Source organism: Saccoglossus kowalevskii, chromosome 9, assembly GCF_978046115.1.
Source record: "Saccoglossus kowalevskii chromosome 9, keSacKowa6.1, whole genome shotgun sequence".
Classification (NCBI taxonomy): Eukaryota; Metazoa; Hemichordata; class Enteropneusta; family Harrimaniidae; genus Saccoglossus; species Saccoglossus kowalevskii.
Genome location: NC_140649.1, coordinates 26,108,284 through 26,125,258, shown reverse-complemented (window position 1 = coordinate 26,125,258; position 16,975 = coordinate 26,108,284). Strand labels below are relative to the sequence as shown.

Here is a 16,975-nt window from a genome sequence, read left to right as displayed (position 1 = left end):
GCACAATAAGCGATCAAAAGTCAGCTTTGATTAGTGATAAGAAAATGTTAACAATGGACTGTGGCGATCAAAAACAATCGTAGCTGCGCAGAACGGGGCCGTGTGATTGGTCAATGTTCACACTCCGTAAACACCTCAAGGACTCCGTCAACAAGAGGCTATCTCGTGGTCCTGTTGACGATAACAACATATTGATTTGCAGTTTTCAATGCGGTGTAAATTTGTTGAGTTGTATTTTTTATTATCAGTTAGCACTTAACTTTTGATAAAATTTTGTTTATAGATACATTAGGCAAAAACACGTTAGGTATATGGTCTCCCGTCAAATTAGTAGTTGAACATTGGAGCTCGTGTTTAGCTTCCTTTCAGCATCGGCGTGATCAGGGGGAAGGGACAATGCCCGGAAGTCGTATTTTGAAATAAAACTTGCACAACATTGTCATGTTTCATATAAAAATCATCAATAAGTGATAGATGGGCGTGTTGTTCACGAAAAGGGGTCCAATCTCTGAACACGTGCGCTAGGCTAAGCGTTTCCGAAATCGTCCAATCAGAAGCTCTCATTCACGTGCACATTCAGTGAATCGGTTGCATGAAACAATAGACAGAAAGAAATAAACAGATTGGCCATCAAAGGTCGCAAAAAAATACCAAAATAAATTTAGAGATGGTCTTTGATACAGCTTTTGCAATCACATAGAAATTTCTAGCAACATTGCTGGTTAAGCGTTATTACTCCCCAGTTCGTTTTGTTTGTGTCCTTTGAGCTGAACTATATTTGAGGTAGGAAGGATTCTAATACCCATCCTTATACATGTATTTGTATTACTTTATATTAATTCCTAAATTAAAGTATATATAAGAAAATAACTTATGTGTTGAAATTAAAATGAAACATAATATCATGATACCGTCAAATTAAACAGTTTTAAAAAAAAGTTGGCGAACTACTTGAAAGTACTAAATGACAGCTGCGAACGCCGCAACTTTAGTAAGCGTGACATATCGGGTTCAAAATATTTTAACTCCGACTGACGGTGTGCCGGTACTTAGTGTGTAGTAAGTGTTGTGCTACGCTGTTTTTACTAATGTTCATAATAAATAAATTCAAGAGCTAGAAGTATAGCCATACGCGTAATAATATTTCTGTTTTATTTGTTTTTGGTTTAAAAAAATGCACAGACGGTCTCCGCGCCGATTGTGATATATCGAACATCTCTGTATAAGAAATTAAAAATCAAAATGATAATTTTGTTCTATTTCACAAAATAGAAAAGGTGTTCGTATCAACAGCGTGGTTATTCGTGTTAACGTTTACACCAATCTTTTAATGTATGTTATGCGGTGTACATTGCACACGTTGACTACTAGTAGGCGCCGTCTTCCTCACCCACTATTCTAAAAAACACTATAAAACAATACGCCAAGAGGCCTCTCGTCTTGCTTAGCTCACCACTTGAATTTAGAATACTACATTATAATTCTACGAGTTTTGTACGTGTAATAATTAGGTATTGAAATAATTCGTCGAGATCAAAGTATGTGATTTTATATATAATCAAAAAATGTATACTATAATATTTATTAGCACGTGTTCCTATACGGTGTGAAGTAAATGATAGAAAATTATTTTTTCCGTTAATATGTTCCCTTTCAATCACCAAGTTCTGTTCAAAAGACTTTTATTCTTTATATCATTTTCCTTTAATATAATTAATTGGTTCACCGCTATTTAACCTTTCGGGCCCAATGTTTTTTTTCAATCAAAATTGTGTCTATTTGTATGTAGTTCTCGAAAAATGTATGAATAGTTTTGAACCAGAGGAACGTAATTTACACTTGGCTATCAACTCTTTTGGAACAAATATGAAAAAAAAACACAAAAATGAACAATTAATTTTGGTTTTATTTCGTGAACGGTGAAAAAGGTTGATTTTTAGCGCACAAGTGATTAAAAGAACAAAAAACCTCTAGGTTACAACAGCAACAGGTATTGTTTGTGCCCAGTTATTGTGAAACTGTTTTGCATTTCAATACTTTCTCCCCCATTGTTTGCAAATGAGGAAAGGTACGACTTCTCTATGTTTTCTTCGGCAGTATTTTGGTTGGCTGTCATCGAAACACCTACGCCATACCAACCATGACAAAGTAGTTGTTATGAAAAAAGAATGATTTCCGTCATTGGGTAGCCATGGTCACGCAACATGCGTGCAATTCAAATAGAGGTCCTGGATGTAGGTAATGCGGTTAACAAGGTTAAGTTGAAAGCACTAAAGCGGCTGGGACATGGTATCGGACTCCATGTATAGTGTTCAACGTTGGGTCTGTTGAAATTATAAGAATAGACAATACATTCTGAAAGCTGAAATGACAATTTTAATTTATATTTTTAAATATGTAATAGTGTATATTGGTATATCTCCTTTTGTTCATTTATTTAATCGGTTTCTGCATTTTATTCTGTCTGTAGCCTCGAACCCGCACCCTGACTTTCCGTCACGGTACCAAACAGGCATCACCCGCCCGACCGCTCAACACTATAAATATTAGTATCACTAATTATAATTATTTATAATATATTCTTAATGTATTCTTATTATGCGACTTAAAAATCTTATTCCGGTATAGTTATCTACACATGGTTGCGGGGACTTCACATCAACATGACTGAACATGCGTTGTTCGTAGCTCGTTGTTTTGAAATTACAGGGAGTCTTTAAATAATAATGAAGTAATTTGGTCACTTTTTCTATGATGTTATAATATTTATCTGCCATGTCCTCTTTGGCTAGATTATTTTTTCCTGAAAGGCAGCTACAAGCCCACCCCCGCATTTCAGATGAATCACTCCTCGCCACCGTGACAGGTCAAATACAACCATTATGCCTGCCATGCGTTGAAAAGGTGCCAGAGTATGGGACCCGATTCGAAGATATTGAGGGAAGGGTGAAGTACATGTTGCAAGCACCTTTGTCACATGCAATCAAATCCCGTGCACTGGACGTGATCAGTAAAGCACAAACACACCTGACCAGTCCCGGCGACCTTCAGTTTAGTGTCCTTCTTTCCGCTGTACCAATTTTACTACACATATTAGGTTACGCAAATAGTTTGACCCGGGATTGTATTCAAATATAGATTAACCGACGCCCTGCGTGTTCACTACGTGTGAACACGTTATCATCTGTAAAGGAATTTGCGTGATCATCATTGATTAGCATCAATGATTAAAAAACAGTGTTGCAATTTTTTTAAAATGTCCATTTTGTGAAGTCACTCTTTGTCGTTAGTGTTGAATATATGTCGCGAATTACACTAAGAGACGGTATTACATGATGACGTCACTTCGTTACATCATCGCAATGGCGGACGGGAGTACTTTTCAATACCGACATCGTGACGACAAAAGTCGCGTGCAAGTAAGTGCTTGGATATAGTTCTATATTTTGCAATTGTTCAGAAGAAAACATGCAGATAACAAAATTACAAAGTCATTGTTATCATAGTTTTGGATATTCTCGAAATATTTGTGGTGGGTCTACCAGTATCTAATACCATGAGTTTTAAAATTAATCAAAAAACGTGACGTTTCAAGTGCGTACGAGTAAAACAGTTAATTTGGACTGTTTGTCTATTTAATTGCGTGGAACAAAATTAAAACACCAATGTATTTATAGTAAAAGCTTTTCTCATGATTTATTCGTTGTCCTTTGCACCGAATTGTATAAATTTTAAGTTGAATAAATAAATAACTGGGAACTAATAAGGTGTTGGTTCTAACTGTGTAATATCACCAATAAATAGTATGCACCTTTCTGTACGCAAATGCACCATAGCAACCCGCATCATCCATTTCGGAGCTATAACTCAATCAACACGTCCCCTTGATGAAATACCTACCCTAACCCCCCCCCCCCCCGCAAATTAGCCGGTTTAGTCGAAATGTCTACGAATTCGTTGGTCGCAGTACATTCTTTTATATTTGAAACCAATTCTGACTAAGTTGTCAACGCTTCAATGCCGTCCAGTTGGCAATAAATTTATTATCGTAGCGAGGAAATCATCAACATTAACAATTGTTTATTTGCAATCTAGTCAACATGTTTTTAAAGTACTTTAACCAAGTTCAAACTGTGTATTTATTTAAAGTTAATTTGACGTCACATCAAATCTTGCTAAAACTGGACTCGCTGTTGATCGTAAGCAAGTGATTATCCACGCTGATTATCATGTGTATGGTGACAAGGACCCTGCAAAATCGCAGTGACCGATTTAAGTCAGAGTTGGCACTGACTACGGTATTAACATGGAAGGTACTAAAAACTAATCCGTTAGTACCTTCCATGGTATTAATAACCTAGTACAGGTTACCACGACTATTAACTATCATTTTATAATAACCTGGGATTGGCGTGACCATTAAAGTTAATATTCACTTTGTGTTACGTGAGACAAACCCCACTTCTACCCCAACACCCCACTTCTTCTTCCATTGCATGTTACAATTCCCTATGGCCTCTTCTTTTGAATGGGATCTGTTTATACAAATTTAGAAACCCAACATGTTAATCTCAATAATGTCATCCAATGCATCCAACCTTTGCAAATGTGTGTTAGTCTAATTCGCCAATATCCCGCTGACTATGGTTGTCAAAGGCCCATGGACGTCATAGAATGCTAAGAACATATATTCCCAGGCTCATATTGTCCAGGGCCGCAACAACCATTGTCACAATTAGGATAAGCGTGTAAGTGGACCAAGTTACCAAGGATGAGGTATACAGGTAGAATATAGATAGGTCATTGACATCGGTTATTGTCCTAACTAATCAGCGGACATTTGCTTTAGGCACTGTGTTAATGAGCCAAATATTCACTCTACTCGTGTGATTTATGGTTCTTTTATCGTTTCACCGATTGGTTAGATGTTTTTTTCCAGCAAAATCATCACTTGCTGAATGTATTCAATAATATACATGAACTTTCGCGATGGGTCAGTGAACGGTCAGTTGGAACTAGCAGAGGAAGATTTTTGCTCAAACGGGATCTTTTGTGGGATTTGTACTACGTGCCATTCAAAACCTGAATTAGAAATGCCAGATCTCTGGGGCGTTAATCCAGATATTATTGACAGGACCACAAACTGGGAAATACTCTATCCTATGTTGACATAATGCGGTTGCTCTGGTATTGGCAACATAACCGCCCACATATCCCACGTATAGGTGATTTTCCGTACAACTGCGAGATCTCGAGAATTGCGTGAAAGACGTCTGTCGCAAAAATCAAACTATTTGATTTTGAGGTCAAATTTCTTTATTTCGTAGCTCACATCGAAAGGCCGATCTTTGCCAGGGAAATTTTGCGTTTGAATACCCTTGCTGCATCGAAATTGACCATCATCAAATGTGTACAGCACATTATTAAGCATGGAAATAGCCCCCGAATTACTTTCGCGTTTCTCAAATTCCACGCGATGTTTGTCGCTACTACGTCGCTATGACCTTTTGTTTTTCTGTATTTACGTTCGATTTCACGCATAACACGGGATCTCACAGTGAACGTAAAATGGTCTATTTAGGGTTTGCATTGACTGGAACGTACATGTTAGAATGGTCTTCGCGCTGTGAAAAAAAAAAATGTGTGATATTGATTGGTATCTTATCATAATGACCTTTATTGAAATTGCTACTGGGAATTCAATATTCTAAACTTCATTTAAATTCATAATCCAAATGTTGTCAATCCCCAGAAATATTTCCAATACAGATCAGGAAATGTACGGTAGTATGAAATAAATTTATGATTACCTAATGCATTGCCAGAAATAAAATAAATTATACTATAAACTGTGCTTAAATTACCAGTAACGTAATTCAACACAAGATCATTTAATTAAGTTTAAGTTTAAAAATGACTCTACAGATTACCAGATAATATTTGGTATCAACAGTTTTTACAGCTCAGAAGTGTTTAGTAGATAAAAAAAAAATGTTTAAATTTTCGACAACTTAACTATTGGCAACAGTGACACCGAATAAAGAGCGTCGTTATAATGAGGAATCCTTTGCATGTTTGCATGGAATATTGCAATTACATATAACGCACCTGGAAAAAATATTCGGCGCGGTTAACAAGAAAGTTTGTGACATTGGGGACAAGAGGGGCAGTACAGCACCGATTTATTGACAAGCGATATAAACTACAAGTTCAAGGTATTGGTAGGGGTGATTGTACTAAGAAGGGGACGTATGACGTCAATCCATCCGTTTGGCTTTTATGCTGTGGTCATGATCTACAAGTTCAAGGCAATAAAGGTGGATGCTCACTTTGGTAGAAACATGGAGGTAATAAATATACCTCCATGGTGGAAACGACCTATGGAGACGGAGTTGTACTGTTCGATGATGAAATAATTAAGGTTCTGATGCAATTAATCCTCCGCATAATTTGTTTATCTAGTTGGCTTATGCGGAGCTCTGTTTTACACCGCCTTGTGGCAACTTAGTTTTGTCTAAATACGCCTCGTTGGCGAAAGTGTCATTGCTTGACTTTTTCCCGCCAGTATGTAGGTCAGATAACCACACACACATCTACAGTTATATGATTAATTTAATTGATACGAGTTTTATTGCTAAAATAAACAAGGAACAGCACAAGTAGGCACGGGATGTAGTTCGGCTGAGCCGAAGAAAGTCGACTTCGTTTTCCCCAGCCGCGTTAAACAGTGCTAACCAACTCATTTCTTCATCCACACCATGTATAGCCATTGTTACAGTAGTCATTGTGTGGCCTACATGAGTCACAGTAATCGTATTGGGAAATTGCTTATCTATTAGTTTTATTGACGTCTTTTATTCAAAGAATTGTTACCAATGCCATGTTGATGATATTGGGGTGTATTCCAGTCGGTCACAAACATGAATAGCTATATTACGAATGGTTTTAATCATTGTGTTCCTTATTTGTCAAAACAACGTTGGTATTCTTGTACTCCAAGTTTTAAACAGTCAACGGAGACCATGCAATAATCTACTATAGAGTCTATGATTTCAACATATGTATAAACTTTTACACCGAGTTACACATAGTAAAACAAAAGCGACTGTGTCGACCAACGCGCATTCTATATATCAGAAGGTAATTTTCGGTAGACAGGTATCGAACGACAGAAAATGATATTTAAATCATATAAATTAAAATTGTCTCCAATTTCCTAACGAATATATTTATTTTGTTAAATATTATTTATTTTAGTTAATCGCACGATTGTTTGAAGAAAAAAAACGATATCACACAAGGCGACAAATGTCGACATCGTGATCACTTGACCGTTGATCAGTTGAACATGAGGACACGGCAGTTGCATGACCGCTATACTCGTTCTATCCATGCACATTGTCCGCCTTGTACTCAATGAGAAATACAAAATTCCCGGTGTTTCCACAACAATGGTTCGCAGCTTAAACATAACCACAGTCGCCGGAATTACTATTAAACAAACCTGTTTTCAGATATAACATATATGAGGTCACTAAATTAAAATTTAATGTGCTGCGGCAGTTTTGAAATAAACCGATGAACTGGTGATAAATTCACACATGTACCCAGACATCGAACTTTGGTTACTTTTCAAGTGTTTTTTTTTCATATTTTGTCCATTGTTATGCCGTACAATCAGGTATTGACTCTTCTTATAAGCACAAAGACACCGCAATCGATGCTATGTCAAAAGGTTACACGGTATTTTTCGATACGAGTATTTGTCAAAAACAGATAAACTAAGAATCAGGGAGATCGCTCTTACAGTTATATTTAGCAATCGCATCATCAATTGATAATCACAAAATGTGAAGTGCAAATATAGATATTGTATGCGATGGTATCTAACACCAAAGTCACCAAAGCTCGCAAACCGTGTATGCCGTTCTTCTGAAGAGATATCGTCCACATTCGGCTCATCGCGCGAGGTAAAATCGTTAATTTTCACGTAATGTTATACTATAGTATTTGAAGATGCAATAATGAAGACAATTTAATAAAATAGTTCGGGGATTCAGTGATAAGGGCCTGTATTGGTGGTTTTATGTTATTACAACATTATATCACATTGCATGAAAACATCTATGTGATGATTGGCAGTAATGGTAAATGTAGTCTCACAGAAGGTATAGATGTTGATGCATTAAAGTTAGGTTTTAGAATGATAAACATGGTATTGATTATGGTCTAAGTAATCTACATATTTTGACATTAAGTATTATAAAATGCATATATGTACTAAAAAGCGTTCACAAGGTCATCACGAATTCTCACAAGTAGCGGATGAGCCACTATGTACAAATTACCTGCCGTGAACATGCCGATAAAAACAACAAATACAAAAAGGGATCACGTTTTTAAGTTTTTTAGGATAAGTATGAATCAAATTGTTGGTTTATGACAGGTATAATAGTTGGTCATAGTATTTTACCGTTTTACATTTTTGGTGGTTTGCCTTCTACATCTTCTACAGGTACACCATGCTTTTATACATGTTACAGCTATCAGGAGTAAGATATGACCACATGTTTGAAGAATAGATGACAGCCCCATAACGTGGCCGATCTACAGACCAAGTGCTTCGGAGATAAACAATTTTCAGTTGTGCGGATGAGTTTTCGTTTGAGAAGACGTTATATTTTCGGCACAATATTGGTTACTCTTTCTTACTTTCTTCATTGGTCTCACCAATCACAAAAACACAAATTCTCATCTAGATCATCAGGATTTAGAAGAAGTTGTCACGAATTCCGAAGATTTGTTGATATACAATGACAATTTGAGTACTTTTGTCTTTTTTATGCAAATAGATCACACGTCTTCATGTTATTGTTTAAAATCGAATCTAGTGTGTCCAGTATTTTGTATACAAAAAAAAACTGAATAAAATTCCATTCGTCATCGCCGGCTAAGATATCTGGGTTCTTTGACAATAAAGACATTTAGCGGTAGAGCCGCCCTAATTTGTGTTTTGAGTAATAACGTCTTGTTAGTAAATGAACAAATAAAGCTTCTAAACCCCAAATAGTAATTACAATTCTGGAGTCCGAGGTTTAAAATATATGTAGCTTTGTTATTTAACACAATGATGTAACGCCGGTAACCCCTCTTGTCTTTTAAAAACTTATAGAATTACTTGGCATACTACTTAATCAGGCGTTGATATTTAAAATCCCAATTTACGTAGTAACGGTTGCAAGTCCATCAGAAATAATATTCCCGTGTTCCAGTTGACCTGTTTGGCGCACAAGTAACTGAAATATTAAATAAAATAAAGTTACTGAACTGTTGTTCTTAAATCTTAAATGTGAATAATTATATCCCCGTGCATACACGTACACGGTTCGTGGTATCTTGTCACCCACATAGTTTGAAAATTCAGTCGCTGAACAAGAGTTCACCCAACCCCCCTACTTGGCTTAGAAATGTGATGACGCATCTGTCAGTGTGTTTTAACATGTTTTATATTGGACCAAATGGCAATATAACAAGTCGCGTGAACCATATAAATTAAGTTACAAATATCAAGAAATCTACCATGTTCAAATTTGTGGGGAGGCGGTTCTTATCACTTTCTTAACTTCCACTTATATAACTACCTCACATTCATAACACCAATTTATATAACAATCCTAGTTTCGCTTACACAGGTAGTAATTATAGGATTCTGAACTGAGTAAAGAAATTATATTTGAGTATGTCGCCTCGCCATTTTGTCTGGTTTCATTACGTTTAATTCTAGTGAACATATCCTTCGGAAACTTGCTTCGCGCGTCCTTTTAGTTATTCGCGGTGACAATCAAGTACTCTACATGCTGCCTCTGATACTCTGATCAATGAAGCCAAAAATGGAATAAACAAACTAAGTATTTTGTTTCGTTTCCATATACTAGGAGTTTCACTTCACTATCACCACATATACAAATATGTACTTCCGATGTGATACTACATTGCCTGAAACGTCTAATTAGATTAATTGTATACTGTAAACACGTTAATTTTCGCTTATTTAATACCTGATTAGACTCATGGAACGTTCTATAAATTTTAAATACATTTAGCTGATATCGAATACTAGCGAAAATAGCGAAATCAAAACTCAGTGAGATTACAGTAATGTTTTAGATAATTGGTTTCAAGATTACATGTATGAAATAAATGACAAAAATGGTACAAAAATTAGGTATCATGTAGTATCATGGCAACTTCTCAAATTGCAACATGTGAAACATAAGTCATGGACGTACTACCAAAGGATGAACCAATGAGTTAAGAGGATTAAAAAGCACTCGAGAAAGTTTACTTTTGTTATTATAATGTGTTAAAATCCTCTTCAAACCTTTGTCTTACCAATACAGATAAAACATGATAAAACAAGATCAAAGTAATTGGATGAGTCTTGTCGTTATTAAAATGGGTGTGTACATCGCGTGAAAAATGTTATATTTCATACCATTTACCATAGACCCTATGCGCATTCAAGAACAGCGACCGACAAGCATGCGCAGTTCCCCCCGTGACAGGTGACCTTTCAAGCACCGGAAATAAATCGGGTCGACAGAAGTTTGTTGACGATCGGGAAGTTTTTGCTTTAATTTCTTATCGTATGATATTTCACCTTTACCTTGATTTGCGACAAACAAGTTTAATATAAGATCCGAATTTGTATTATTCCTGTTTTTACGACGTTAGTGATAGCACAAGATAGCAAGATAATTTAAAACTGGCCGTAAACTTGTTGCCTTTTTCCTTATCTGTTTTCACTTTCGGCTGTAATGAGCTCCACTACGTGAGACGCCACCTTTGCTTAGGGGAAAATGTCACATGACCACATAATGACCCGAATGTGCCGAACGACTTTGAGACCTGCCGAACGCACTGTGTAAACAGATATAGGAATCACCCGGCTACGCGATTACGATCTTAAAGCGCGGTGGTCGTCGTGCAGCGCGTGTTCGAATTTCATGTAAATAAACAACAAAGGGGCACTTCAGTTAAGCCTAATCTCACAACAAATTTACTTTCTGGATTAAAATAACAATGGATAACAAAAGATAAATTAACTTTGTAAACAACATAAACAATTGTGTCCCATGTATCTTTGGTGCAATCCATGGGATTGAGCGGTTCCCCTTTAAGCATAATTAGAAGTAAACATCTGTTTATTTATTACTTAAAAATAACCAGTGACAAAAAAAGATAGATCAAAGAAAATTGGTCGGTGGTTCATCCTGTGTTAGGTCCATGGTTGCATTAAGCGAAAATTCTCAAACCTTCCAGCAAATGATGTTTGTTGTGGCAATATTTGCGTCAGGAGGTTTTAAGGTAAAAACACCCATTTGTATAATAATAAACATTATTATACATCTGTCACCGTAACGCCACAAGTTACAGTGTGTCATAATTTTCATCCTACCATATTAAGAAATGCAAATTCCAAATATGGAATGATTACAAGATGTATAATAATGTTATTACCAGGATACTGAAAAGTATGCACTCAGACAGTACATCGTCATATATACCACCGCTGCGCTTCGGTCGATACTTCCGTTGTACTGTCTTTGCGCATACTTTTCGATATCCTCGTAATAACCTCTAAACCACAGTGCCATGTTTCCATATTTCACAAAATCCGACTTCTTTTTGAATGCCAACCTAAAAATATCATATAAAAATATAATCTATTCAGTGTTTGAATCTGAGCAGTTTTTACTGCACTCTTAAATTGAGCATATCCCTATGAACATAATGTTGCAATGGACAATGGTGGATTTCCTGATGATATAATTCAACCTACCTGTTACTTTGTCACAGACTCAATGGGAGGCCAAAGTCACTGTACTCTTGGGTAGTTTCCTACGCCTTTATAGACAAACTGTGGATTTGACACTTTTTCCAGACAGTAAGCATAAATGGTACCAAGGGAAAAGCAGGTGTGACTTGATAGAAAAAAAGCAAAATGCAGTTATCAAGTTTCACACACATGTTTATTATCACGAACTGGGTTGCAAACAGAAGGGAAGTCAAGGGCAAGTATATTAGAAAGTGACAGGGCATATCCTGGTTTGATGTACTCTCATCATTGGTCCCTGGGCATTTGACCCCTTTTCAGACAGAAGTGGTGAATTTGGGACCCTTTTTGTCAGCACATTTACATACAGCACTTCAATTATGGTGGGAGGTGCCAAAGCCGCTGTATGATAGGTTAGTGTGACACAGCCACAATGCGAAGTCCACTGTCTATGATCAGTAAAGGATGCGACTTTGCTGGTAATTTTGTCTGACATGGCCTGGTTGCTTATGCTGCGATACCACATTGTCAAACCATGTGGTCCCAAATATATGTAATCTACATGGCAACATGCATGTACTTGCACTGAACAAGGAGAGACCCTGTTGTGTCAGCAGTACGTCTTGAAACTGATAAATGCTCATAACTTTGACACACACAAACAGTATAACCACTGTGTAGTTCATTTCTGTTTAATATATCACTTTTTATATATAAAAAGGCTTCTAAATAACTTACACTGAATACATTGTTAAAACTAGAAGTACAATAACAAGATATACATTACCGTAAAATCTGTATTAGAAGCCGCATCCCTAATAGAAGTCGCACCCATTTTTTTTGAATAATTGAGAACCAAAAATTCATCATTTCTCATATGTGTAGATGCTCTATTAGAAGCCGCATCCCTTCTGTTGCATTGTACCATTTTAATAGAAGCCGCGGTTTTTAATACAGGTTTTACAGTACATATAATGTGGAAATTTAAATCAAAATCTAAATTTAATGATGAATTGGCAACTTTCTTTCAGCAACGTATTTGTATTTTTAAAAATATTCAAAATATGTAAAGAATTATTTCACACTGCTACTACAGATATCAGACAGCCCTCTGTTAAGACTGTTAAAAAATCCTAATATAAAGTTGCCATGATATAATGTTCAAAACTATGATTGCAAACAGGTTGCATGAACTAAGGTGTGTAGAAACCAAAGAACAGCTTGCAGACATTTCAAATTATGCACATAACGGACACACTTACATTTAATTTATACGTCAATGTGAATGATTAGATGATTAGTATTTTGGGCATGGTTCAATGATTTCATTCAATATTGCATCTCGATAACACATTATGATTCATCGTAAAATAAACATAATGTTTTGGCTGCAAACTTAAAGTATTCATTTTTTATTAGCTGTATGTATTGGCAAATCAAGACTCAGTAAATCAGGCATGTTTTAAGTGATTTGTTTTATGAAAAAATCTCACCAAAATGTTTTTATCGAGATTTGGACATGCTCTGAATTACTTAGTTATATACTTTGTCTCTCTGACTTGAAAGGACCCATCACTGTATCAATTATGTATTGAACAAAAAATAAACTAAACAGATGCAGTTTTTTATCAAGCTGTATGATCATCATAAACTGGATACATTTGTTTATTTGTGAAAAGTACAATTGTATAGTAAGCTCTTCTTGTAGTAATTCATTGTTTCATGCAAATGTAGGTACCATAATCACTTCTGAAATTGACTATAACCATGCATACATGTTTATAAAATTTGAAACATTAAACCAATTTTAAAATAATCACCATGCCAACAATTCTTATATTTATTATATAATACTACTAATCATTAATAAGAGCATCCAAATTCAGAAAAATATGTGATGATTGAAAAACGTAATTTATTATTAACTTTCATATGAGTCAATATTATCTATAATCATTGGTACACATCACAATGGTGGGAATAACCACTGACACTTTCACCAACCAGTTTGAGAAGTTGTTTCCTATTAAAATTGATGCACGTCGAACGTCTGCCGCAAAAATCGAACGATTTGATTTTGAACTTGAATTTCTTTTAAATTATTTCTAGCTCATACCGACCGGCCGATCTTCAACAGAGGAATATTGCTTTTGAATACCCTCACTTAATCGAAATTGTCTATCATCAAATGTGGACAGCACATTATTAAGCATGGAAATGCCCCCCAAAATGTTTCCGCGTTTGTCGAATCCTACACGATGTTTGACGCCACTACGACGCTATGACCTTTGTTAGTCCTGTTTTTACGTTCAATTTCACACATAACGTGTGATTCTCGCAGTGAGCGAAAAATGGTCTATTCATCAATCCATGTAAATGATATAATAAGTCAACTGATTTTCAGAAATTAGTCAGACACTATTTAATGTTATTATCAAAATTGCACTTGTTTTTGAAAAATAGTCATGTGACGTATTCATGTATTCATTTCTATTTTTTTCAATGTATACATTATAGAGGCAGAATTTCATCTTTATGATTATTTTATGTTTATTTTAAAAGGTCACAACATTTTATAGAAGAAACAAAGCTAACGCAAAGAACTGCTTATTAATTGTCTCAAGACTGTTTTGCTAGTGTCCATGCTTAATTAAATAAGGTTTGAGAAGTTTGTTAAAATTATTTAAATTATAATTTCAACAGATAGATTTTTCAAATACCTGAATTTCACAGTGAAAAAAGAAAAGCAATGATCTTGTCAAATTTACATGTGAAATTAATAGATTTCCTGACATGAATCACCAAAACATACATGAAAACTATTTAACAACTATACAGTGTTTGTAGTGGAGAAACTAAATAACAAAAAATAAGACTGAGTTAACAAGCCTTGGCATTTGAGAGGTCACACCTCATTTGCATACAATGAAAGTAAGCCCAAAATAGATCAAATTTTTGCCTCTCTGTCTCCTTCCAGTTTGTATTGTGTTTCGTTCACCACATCCTGCAAATAAAAAACATAATGCTTGGTTAAATTACAGAGTGAAAGTTTAATTGAGTTTATCAGACAATAAAGTGATTTTTATGATACAGATACAGACAAAGTAATGAAGGTTACAGTATTGATTTTTACAATGAGGACATTTTTAATCAGCAAATATTTTTCATGCATGTAGTATGTAGTTTCTCGGGGTGGGGGAGGGGAGGGGAGGGGAGGGGGGGGTTGTTTAATAACTCAGGCTAGGTTTAAAAACTGACAAATCTTAATTGAATGTTGAGAATTTGAGATACATGTATCAGCAGAATTATTGTACACATATTTCAACAATCAATATGGCTGGCTGTTTGTCTGTCTTTTCAATCAAAACCCAAATCAAGTTTCATTGTATGAACAACAAATTTTGGATCTCACTGGAAAGTGAGAATTAGATTCATAAACAGAATTGTGCAAAAATATAATGAAAAGTGATGAATTTAGTAAAACAAAACGGCAAGCAGTCAGCCATCTTGGATTGGAACGGTGACCAAATCAACTTAAATGTTTATCAAGTGTTAAACTTATCGCTTTGGATTACATGTACGTCCGACCACAAAGTACTAATTACCAAAAATGAGTATTTTTGCTGAACAAACTGGCCGCCAGTTAGCCAATTTAAAAAGTCCCATAAACACTAAACAGAAGCGATTCTTAAAACAGAGAAATACAGATCCTCACATAAAATGATTTAGCCCTTTCATGAGTTAAATATGGCCACTAATAATCCATTTTGAAGCATATGTAATATGTGTATCAACTATGTTCGAAATAGGGAAAAAGTGTTTCAATGAATGAATGGATGAAGTAACAAACACACAGACAAAAAAAACTCAATCAATAGGTCACCCCACTCTCACCAAAAGACTATCCCAGTCAGGGGTTAATTAATAAGTCACCTTTCAACTTCTTTGCAAGTATAAACTAAAGTCCCAGTTCTTGTGCTAATTTTATCTGCTCAGCATATTCAGTTCCAATCAGGCCTCGGCAAATGAGAGTAAAATCAGTAACACATTCTCTGAGCTTTCTCTTGTTCACTCTCTCCCTGAAAATAACAGAAGAAAAAGCTATAATAAGTATTGTACTTTTGTAGGCTACCCTTTGGTGCAAAAGGTATACTGCATAAATAAGTTGAAACCACAATGAAATTGAATGAATGATAGAATGTGAAATTCCCCCTCTTCAGTGTAACCAGCCTAGATAAACATATCCCCTTGAATGCTTACAGATCAGCATACAAGGTTAATGTTTTTTTGTTTATGACCCCTCCCCCCCTCGATTTTGGTTTATATATATATATATTCAATACGGGCAATTGAATGTCACCATTAACTGTCTCTCCTGACTTTTCATTTTTGTTCAAATTGTAATATAATGCATTATCGTGCCACCAACCCGATTAAACACACAAGCAACTGCAGACATTAACGAGGTTCTGCCCATAGTCATATTTTTTAGTTAACGAATCTTGAACAGTGGATTCAGCCGTCCCATTGTGTCTGTAGCCCACACACCCAGGGCATGGGGACTGACCCTTGATCAACTGATCATGCACCTGATGCAAAAACTATGCAACCAGTGACCGCTTATTTGTATTGTACTTGATTACATATATTGGTATTTACTTACAAGTTTACATATACACACGTAGTAATTTTTACGACAAAATATGTAGTGCAAAAATGTTGTGATGATCGTGCTAACATGTAATAACATTGTAATATACTGACCTAACTTACTAATGTAACTGTTACCAATATAATTTGAGTCAGACTACAGTTCCAGATGTCACCGTAATCTTTCCTGATTTTTTTTATGTATAGTATTTTTCCAGAAGCCATATTTTATGATCAATGTTTAGGAATACATTTTTCCAGAAGCCATATTTGATGACCCATGTTTGGGAATTCATTGTTCCAGAAGCCATATTTTATAAGGCTGCACAACCATTTACTATCACAATTTAATGTGTCATCTGGGTAACAACCGTGTTGGAAACACAAAAAACATTTAAGTTGGTTGTCCCAAAGTTGTATGTGTTAGTGAATGCATCTCTGCCTGTAGTGGCTTATGTCTCCCTACTGTGGCACATTCACTTGGGGTTA

The 16,975-nt window shown here is 35.6% G+C and overlaps 1 protein-coding gene and 1 long non-coding RNA gene across 2 annotated transcripts in view; one reads left to right on the top strand and one right to left on the bottom strand.

The window, feature by feature from the left end:
• The first annotated feature begins 3,309 nt into the window (after positions 1-3,309).
• The window catches only part of LOC146739102 (uncharacterized), a 37,483-nt gene continuing 23,817 nt past the window's right edge, over positions 3,310-16,975 (top strand). The window contains exon 1 of the long non-coding RNA XR_014930417.1: positions 3,310-3,419. This is a non-coding gene — a long non-coding RNA (uncharacterized LOC146739102). The remainder of the gene's footprint in view (positions 3,420-16,975) is intronic.
• Positions 12,513-16,975, bottom strand: part of LOC100375848 (importin-13-like) — a 75,852-nt gene continuing 71,389 nt past the window's right edge. Inside the window, exons 25-26 of the mRNA XM_085503351.1 lie at positions 15,770-15,915; positions 12,513-14,840 (exon numbers count right to left, since the gene is read on the bottom strand). Coding sequence (XP_085359477.1) covers positions 15,795-15,915 — 121 coding nt within the window. The 3' untranslated portion in view covers positions 12,513-14,840; positions 15,770-15,794. The remainder of the gene's footprint in view (positions 14,841-15,769; positions 15,916-16,975) is intronic.